We start from the raw sequence: 9,291 nt of genomic DNA, 5'->3' as shown, positions 1-9,291 counted from the left end.
TGGATACAAACTCAAACTGACAAGACATGGGCCTAGGATGCCTAATACAAGGCCTCACATGGTTTTTAAATGCCTTTTGACTTGTGACCTTAGGCTTACAATGGTGGTGAATGCTACACTAAAAATTATAACTACCCTTGTTGACAAGAGGGTAACAGGGGACTATCATGATTTATTGTGACAATATTAGTTGTATCAAACTATTTGACATTTCAATGTTTCATGATATGTGCAAGAATATTAAAATCAAGTAACACGTCATCAGAGATAGGGCTTACAAGGGGCAATGTTTCTTCAATACATTCCTACAAATCAACATGTTGTAGATATCGTGACTAAGCCCCTAGCAAAGGGAAACTTCGAGATGTTTAGGAAGCAACTTGGTGTGGTGGATAACACCTTTCTCACTAACGGGAAATGATAATTTACCTATTTAGCTTAGACAGTGTCTGCAAAAAATCGTCCTCCTTTGGCACAATGGTCTATACTGCAACAGCATTGTGCCCCTTTTACACACTTCATGCAGTTGTTAAGCACTAGTTTATTTAGAGAGAGAGAATGGATTCCTAATTTTAGATGCTTTTCTAAATTAAAAGTTTAGTCTAATATGCTTTATGCTTTAATTAGTTTTGCATGCACATAGTTGAAGGTGCAGTTCCCAAAGTTTAGAAGGGGTGATCATGCATGAGTTTCTAGCTTAATGTATGGCATAGATCTCTAGAAGAGCGCACCTCCCTTTTGGCTTCATTAATGGAGCAGCCAGATGCACTAGGGTTAGGAGTTTTTACAACCAATAATAGTATTGTTGTACATGTGTCCAAATTCATTGTATCTCTCTTCTTCCTAGTCTATATAAGAGAAGCAAGGCACCCCATTTTATGGTTTGAGAATTTCAAGTTTGGAGCCATATTTTTGCTCTTTATTTTCCAGATTGCATAAGAAATTATAGATGTTGCTTTGAGCAGTCAGATTAGCATTTTTACTGTTTTATTTATCAGTCGTCTATGTTTGTAGGTTGAAATAGTCCTAGAAAAAATTTAGCATTAAAGATCTATAGTGTTAGGTTTTTTTTCTAGGCTACAGGCCTTGCTTACCATGGCTTGATTTCGACAGTACACCCATTTGTCACAAAGAACGTATTTTCCCCATTTGCTCTTCATGAATTCTAACATATAATAAACACCTCTCAAGTCCATCATTTGACATATTATGGATGTGCATACAGTACAACAAATTATGAAGCATGGTAAAGGAATATTCATCTCTGATCATTAAGTAGCTCAACACATCCACACAACATGACACTTTTACTAATCAGTAACACCAATGCACCATGTCTTGACATGAAATGCTGACTAGGACAATCCAGTATAAAGGCCTTAGTGTTCCAACTATATATGTTCATCCAAATCTATGCATAAGTAATCTTGTAAGTGTGAAAATTTATGAATCTAACAAACCAGAAATCCTACTGCAGCACACTGATTTGCATTACCTACTTGTATTTTTCATTTTAACAAGATATTTTCAGAAATATTCAGAAAATATTAATGCAAATACACTGTAGCCTACACCAATATACAGATCAAGTGCTAAAAAATAAATGAGACAATCATGCAAAGGACACTTATTTTTGGACTAAACAACCCCGGAAAAACCCAATGCGGGAAAATTGGTGCAACATCTCTGAGGGTTTTCTATTATTAAGCAAAAGTTCTGAATACAAATGTTGGTAGCCCTCCTGGCAAACCAATGACAGAGAAATACAATGGCGGAAAACCTGAGCTTACCTCACTTCACCCAACAGATTTTGGTCGATCCGGCAGTAAAACTGGCTAGCCCCGACTACAACTGCATTGCCCCTTCGCAGTAACTTCGTGGGCTAGCGTGGAGCTCTCTGAGGCTCTGCGTCAGCTCTTCTGCCCACTGCGTCAACTTTCCCGACTGTTCCAACAATTCCCGGCAGTTTCGTCTCTCTGCATCGAAGTCGGATCTCTCCCTCTGCACTGGCCCTTCTGGCTATGCGTCAAGGTTGTGTGGGCCCAGACTAGCACAGCGTCAACTCTCTTCGCTATTGCGCTACCTTCACAAGCTTTTCTCCGCCTCCCTGTCAGTATTCTTGAACTATAACTACCCCTCAGCTGCAAGATCTCCCTAATCGATTTCCCTTCTAAGAATTTTTCACCTCAGAAAATTGATTTCTTCAATCTCTGTGTGTATTCTCCAACTGACCCCGAGCCTCCATTTATACTTTTCCTGTTGAGAAATCAACGGCTGAGATTAAGTCTCTAATCAACAGCTAAGATTAAATTAGACTTGATCCTCGTCTCTTAGAAGCTTCTCACCCATATTTTCATTAATACCCATTAATATTTTAATTTTCCTAAGTTTAAACTTAGGAACCCCATTAAAAATATTAATTATTTTAATAAAATACAATCTTGGTGGAATTTCCCCAAACGATTTCTGGGTCTTGGAGATCTCATGTGTTCTAGCCCCTCCACAAAATTTCGGAGCTAAAGCACATTTGATGCTACCCAAAAATCAACAGTAAGCAGACCATTAAAAAGTATATCAATAAGATGCACAAATTGTTGCAATATGGCTGTGTGCGTGCAGGTATTCGTATTGCATATTGTTGCAATATGGTTGCGTGCATGCATGTATTTGTATTGCATATTAACTCCCTATGTAAGTTGATATTGCAGATTTTTAATCACATTATCACAAAGAAAACTGACACCTACAATACGAGTATGCACTGCAATAACAGGACTTCTTAGCTAATTGATCTCATACAGCAAAAATAATCTTAAATGTAGAAAGCAATCTTCTGGTAAGTCCCCAAAACTAATGCTAAGAAATGAAACTTCAGTTCACGAAATTGAAAAGTATATGACTCTGCTATAAAACACTTCATACATTTGTATTCGGGAACTTTCTCTTCTAGTATTGGGAAATTATAATTTTAATAAAGAAATTGCATGTGAATCACTTCTATATTTGCAAGATTGATTCCTTTATAAATTATTACAATTTTTTGCACTAACAAATGAATTGTTTGAAACAATACTTTACAAACGTTGTAGAATAGATATGATCTTTAATTCAATACTTTACAAACATTGTAGAATAGATATGATCTTTAAACAAATTACAAATTTTTTAGTTCAATGGACAGTGAGAATAAAACATCATAGAACTAAAATATGGCAAAGCTATGTAAGTGGCTATGAAGATAGATTCAGCATTCTACATCATAGTAGAAGAAACTATACTATTCTGTCAACTGGCCCAATTACTATTACCTAAGCAACGTCTCTACATTTTATCAGGAACCAACTCCAAAAGTTTTGACAGATCAGGTGTCCCTTCCTCTTTAGTATTCCAAATTTCAAAAGTAGAATTAGGCGTGCATGCACCATTGACACATGCCAGTGCAACATGTGCCACATCTGCTCGTGGTATCCATCCAAAACCTTTATCACCTTCATACAAAAAAAAAATGGTGTGGTTAATTCTCAGTGTAAAAAAGATTAGTAATAGAAAGAAAAAAGTGATTTTGAGTTCAACAATTCAATCCAGACGAAGATAAGATAGATCTGCTAATGAGGCAAAAGAACCCAGTCATACATTGCCAGCTAAAAGTTTGCAAAGGAACTTGTTTGAAATATTTCTGTAGCTACTAATGGAACAGAATTTAAGAATAAAAGAAAAGCTTGGATCCAAACTTGATGCATTCCATTGGCCATTGGCTAATAGAGTTTTGGCTTCAAAAACTCAAGATTGAGATCATGTTAAAGAGAAGAAATAAAAACAGTATGATCATACATTTAGCCTTATCAATTCTCACATGCATGCTATGTCCATGTCATGATAGCATCAGCTTAAGAGAGTTTCATTGTAAAAAGCTGAAAGGAAACCCAACAAATTTGTGTCTATAAGAAAACTATAATTATAATAACAGTCGGGTAAACATATTAAAATAAGACCCGTATTATCAAATAATGGCACATTGATAATAGTAGACATCTTAACATTTCATTCTTTTTAACAAAATGAACAAATCTAGTAGTATTTACATAGAAGGGAATGTGAAAAAAATCTTGTATTCTACAGGATTAAAGTTTTAATAGCTTGGAACTCAATTTGATCCACAATGGATCTACATAGTTACTATATGGTTTTATCTCTACAATTGGGAATATAGAACTAAGGATCTAGAAGGGTTGGTTTGAGTTATACTAAAACCGCATTGATGTACCACAATTGAAAATCCTCTTGTTTGGGGTCAAAAAGGTGAAATTTTAGGGTCTCAAACCTCAAGGACATGTGTCTTGGAGATCCTTGTTACCCACCAAATGGGTAACCCCATAGGAGAAAACTTTTCTCCTACATTTGACAGTGAGTCGAACAGCGAGCCAGCCAGCAGTCCCTGCTGATTCCATAGGGTACATCATTAAGAATCTCCAACACCAAGCAAGAGGAGCTTAGTGTTTCAGCATCTAGGGGTACTTTGCAATGCAATCATCTGTTGGAGTCATCAAAGTGCCCAATGCTCTACTCTAGAGTGGTAACATTGCATTTGCAAGGTAATCACTGCTCTCTAGAAATGTGATATGGCCTAGGCATGATGTGTGAAGGAGGCATGAAATGTGCCCTCAAGGCCTCTATTGTTGTGTGAAGGACCACCAGGAAAAACCATCTCAAACTCAAGTGAAAGTTACCAATCATTAGGGACAATGACCATAAATGTGTCATGTTGCTTTTTCTGGTTTCCCTTATAGATGGACTTCTAGGCTTGGAGGCAGCTAGGTCACAGGAGCAGATTTACTCCATCTGTGGGCCCAAGGGCTTCTAGAGGGATTTATGGGGTTTGGAGGAGGTTTTTTGGGATCTGATTGCATTCACTCAGCATATTCCATCATCTGCACAACTTGCCTTTTGTTCCGTTGCATTCTGACAACTTTCAGAAAATGGGTTATTATTGAGCCTAACTCTATTAATTACGCTTAAGGTGGCATCCCGGGAGGAATTCTTGACAGAACAAGTTAGCATAATAGCTCATCGAAACCAGAACGAGAAGATCTACAGGATAAGATAGTGGGAAGTGACTTCCAGTGGCGTGAGTGATGGTGGCCAATTTACCATTTTCCTAAATTAAAAGGGTATTTTAATTAATTAAAAAGAGGGAAAATGTGCTAAGTGATTAAAATAATAATAAAATAAAGGCTTCTAGAGGGGTCCATGAGATCTATAAAAGAGGAGGAGGAGACCATTTGAGGACATCTTTGAGTTGAATATTTTTCTTGTGGAGAGGTTTGGAGAACCGAGAGTTCCCAGCTTCAGCAGTAGCCCCAAGACAGAAACCATCAGGTGATTCAGTGAGAGTGGGTGAGTACCCATCTCTCCCCTTGGTGAATTCATCTAGAATTCACAAGAGAGCTTAACAGTTGCATCTCAGTTCAATTTTGGAGGGCCACTATCAGCATTGGAGCAGATTATTTTGGAGGCCAAATTATCTGTCTCAACGATTTCAGTTGTATCATCATGTATACTCTTTCCAGTTATCTATTATAATAAAAGTTGAGATTATTTCTGCTCATAGTATTTTTTTGTTTTTAGGACTCTCCGATTTTCGAGTTTACATGTCCATTATTCACCCCGCTATGGGGGGGGTAGCACAAGATTCGAACCCAAGATCTCTAGTTCGGTGAGACTTCATTCCACGGCCATCGCCACTTGAGTTACCCTAGGCGGACTGCTCATCATATTTTTGAATTGCATGCACTCTATTTGTTATATTTTACATGGCAATCTTCTGTTAAGCAAATGGCATTTTATATGTAGCACTTGTTGAGTTAAATTTCGAGAATCTACAAAATTTTCCCACTTGGGATATTACAAAATGCATCATAGTGGACCATACTTCATTGTTAAGGGCATAATAATACTTCAACCTAGGATCACCTTCAAATATCTAACTAAACCAAGTCCCATAAAGGTGTTCCCTACTTATGTCAGGGATGGATGGATGGTCAAACCTATTAGGTGCTTCCAGCCCCTAAGGGGAGGTGAAATGTCCTAGGTCAACACTTCAATTCATAGGTGTTTGCAATAATGGTGTCAATGGATGGGAAATGCTTCATCATTATGAGTCATGGTCATGGGACCAGTTGATAGAGGTCCACTAGTTAAATTTCTAATACCAACCAGATTTATTTTCTCACGGCAGTTTAATATATCCCCGATTTGTTATTTATTTACCCAAATAATCATGGAATCGTCGAAAAATTAAATCGTTGGTATCTTTAACTTCTCGAATTAAAAATATGCAACGGGAATAAACCAGAGAGATCAATCACACATTGCAAAAATTAATTAACCCACAAACAATTCTTCCCCATTTCATTACTCGTGTGAAGCTATGTATTCAGTCTCAGCAGTGCTCAAAGCAACCGTCTTCTGCTTCCTGCTCATCCAGGATATCGAGCAGAACCCAAAGAGAATCAGCAATCAGAAGTGCTCTTGAGATCCTCCACACTGCCTGCCTAGTCAGCATTCGAATTATCGTGCAACTTCACATTTCCGGCAGTGTATCTCAGTTCATGAGAGATTGTGCCCTGAAGATATCTTTGAAGATTCTTGGCACCAATCCAGTGAGGCTCAACCATATATGAGCTCATCATGCTAACTGCAAAACATATGTCTGAATGGAAGTTCACCAAGAACATCAATGTGAATGAGTTTATGAAACTCAGAGGCATTTCCCAAATTTGGTCTGGCATCACTACCATATAACTTCTGAAAGTTAAGATCCTTGAGGTAGTCACGGGCTTGTAGTTTACCATTCCACATCCGAAATCCAACTCCCTCTTACTTCTGCAAATGAGAGGGTCTGCACCTGTCAGAAATAGGTCATCCTCAGAAGGTGTCGGTATGAGAGGTCTATCATCCACAACCTTCGAGCAATGGTTTGGATAGCTTCACTCCTAGTGAATCTCAACTTCATCAGATAGCTATCAATCATCTCATACTACGCCCGAGGTGTTTTGCTTCAAGCCAGAGGGCTTTCTTCCACCTGCATACATGAGATTCTCAATCATGAATCTCAAGCCCCTTGGGTTGTTCCGAACCTGTCGACCAGATACATGAGGGGAATGGTCCCCTTGTAAGATTTTCCTTTGGTACATCTCAGACATGTACCTCCATGCTCTTTTTGAATTCAGGCATCCCTGTCACCATCTGACTCACATCAGGTAGGGCCTCATAATAAGTAGACCTCCAGTGCTATAGATGAGATGTGACAACTGACATGGTCCCCAATGGACCATCTTGCAACTTGATACAAATTTCCAACCCTGAACCCATCAGTAAAAGCATCTTTAGAAAATTCTATTTTCAAACACATACCTTTCCATCGATGAATGCCACCCTGAAACCTTTGACTTCCATTGCCGAAATGGAAACCAGATTCTTCTCGCGATCAGTTACATAAGAGAGATTTTGTAAATGAATCGAGTTACCCTTATTCAATTGAGGGGCACTATTCCCTACACCCTTTTCGGGATAGGTGGCATCAGCTCCAAGTATAATCCCACGATTGTTTCCATCTCTACTAAATTAGAGAGATCACCTTTCTATTTGATGAAGTGCCTTGAAGCACAATAATCAATAAGCTAGATTCCCACAGAATCTGAAGGAGAGGGCCAATACAAGATAGCGCTTCTTTATCTTATCAAAAACAACATTTGATTCTTCATTCCTGGGGTTCCTTGCTTTCTCTGAAGAGTCGGCCATTTCCTTGATGACCTACACTATCATTCCTCTGATCAATGAAGATGTTCCTAGAATGGTTGTTACCATCATCAAGTGATGTGTCCCTGCCATTCAGACACTCCTTCGCATAGTGGCCGAACTTATTATAAACAAGGCATTTGCCTTTTCTTCCACCCGTAGATCCAAACTTCCCATTGAAGTGATCTTTAGGTAGGCCATCAGAAGCTTTCGCTGCACCATTCTAATAATGTTCTCACCTTTGATTTCACCCTCGGTGAATTTGAAGAGGGATGAGGAATCCACTAATCCTTTTGTTCTTTCCCAACTATCTTCGGTGATTGCTCTTTCACTCTTGCTTGGGCTTTGTCTTCACCTTAGCTCTGATACCATGTTAATTTTAGGTATATTCTATGCTTAGAGCAATTTATTTCAATTTTCACAGTTAGCTCAATAGCTTTTCCAGAGTAGCAATCACATTAGCATTAAAGTAAACTACAGATAGAACATAAACATAAATCACCGAAGACAAGCCAAGAAAAGAGGACACAAGATGTGGCGCTAGCCAGGGACAAACCCCAATGTGGGGAAACCCTTGATCAATTCTTCTTATATGTTCTTCAATATTTCAGCAGAGAGAGAGAGAGAGAGAGAGAGAGAGATAGTACATTTACAACAGAAGTCAACACTTTGACATATCTACATAAGAGCATAGATCATCTCTAAGAAGATGATACATGAGATCAGTTGAAGACATGCTGCTTCAACTGATTCTCCAAGGTGACTCCTTCACCTATCATCATGTTGCCTCTCGTCATCACGCTGCACCTCACCGTGCTGCAGCATGCTGCACCCATCATCACAATGCTGGACCTCATGACTGCTGCACTGTTGTCCCATGTGCCATGGTTGAACCATGTTGTCATACAGCATGTCTCATGTGCTTGCCACAACTATCCATGCTGTCCATGCTTGCCATACTACACCATGCTGTCCAAGCTTGCCATGTTGCACCATGTTTTCCATGCTTGTTGTCCCATTGTGCCACTGCTACACAATGACATGGCAATCCCATCATTGTTCTATCTCATCATGTTGTTGTCCCATTGAACATTGTGGCACAATATCATTGCTACTAGTACTGTTGTCCCATCATGGCTTGTTATCTCAATATACTTACAGCAACCCAGCATTGATGTTGTCCCTACAGCGACATAACATACTTACGTTGCTCCACATATGTATGTACCATTGCCTAGCTATCCTAGTTGTACTGCTGCATTGTTGTACCTAACAGCCATGCCCAAAACACTGTTTTTCTAGGCATATGGCAGCCTTGCTATCTTGTTTCCATGCATCATGGTTCCATCATGCTCCATTGCCTAGCTGTCCACAACACTGTTGTTCCAATGTTGCCTTCACTTTTGCTTATGCGATGACTAGTTAGGGCATCTGGCAGCCCTTACACACCCAGCCAAACAATGCCTAAAATCTGCCCAAATTTTCCCTTAATTA

At 39.0% G+C, this 9,291-nt stretch overlaps 1 protein-coding gene across 1 annotated transcript in view; it reads right to left on the bottom strand.

Moving 5' to 3' along the window:
• Nucleotides 1-3,073: 3,073 nt before the first annotated feature.
• LOC149145345 (uncharacterized protein At5g02240-like) overlaps nt 3,074-9,291 on the bottom strand; it is a 153,983-nt gene continuing 147,765 nt past the window's right edge. The window contains exon 6 of the mRNA XM_089448913.1: nt 3,074-3,488. Within this exon, the coding sequence (XP_089305039.1) occupies nt 3,322-3,488 (167 nt within the window). The 3' untranslated portion in view covers nt 3,074-3,321. The remainder of the gene's footprint in view (nt 3,489-9,291) is intronic.

This window comes from Pinus tabuliformis, chromosome X, assembly GCF_031772625.1.
Source record: "Pinus tabuliformis cultivar Carrire ecotype Pingquan chromosome X, CPIR1, whole genome shotgun sequence".
NCBI classification, from domain to species: domain Eukaryota; kingdom Viridiplantae; phylum Streptophyta; class Pinopsida; order Pinales; family Pinaceae; genus Pinus; species Pinus tabuliformis.
The sequence above is the reverse complement of the archived record's forward strand: the minus strand, read 5'-3'. Positions and strand labels throughout refer to the sequence as shown.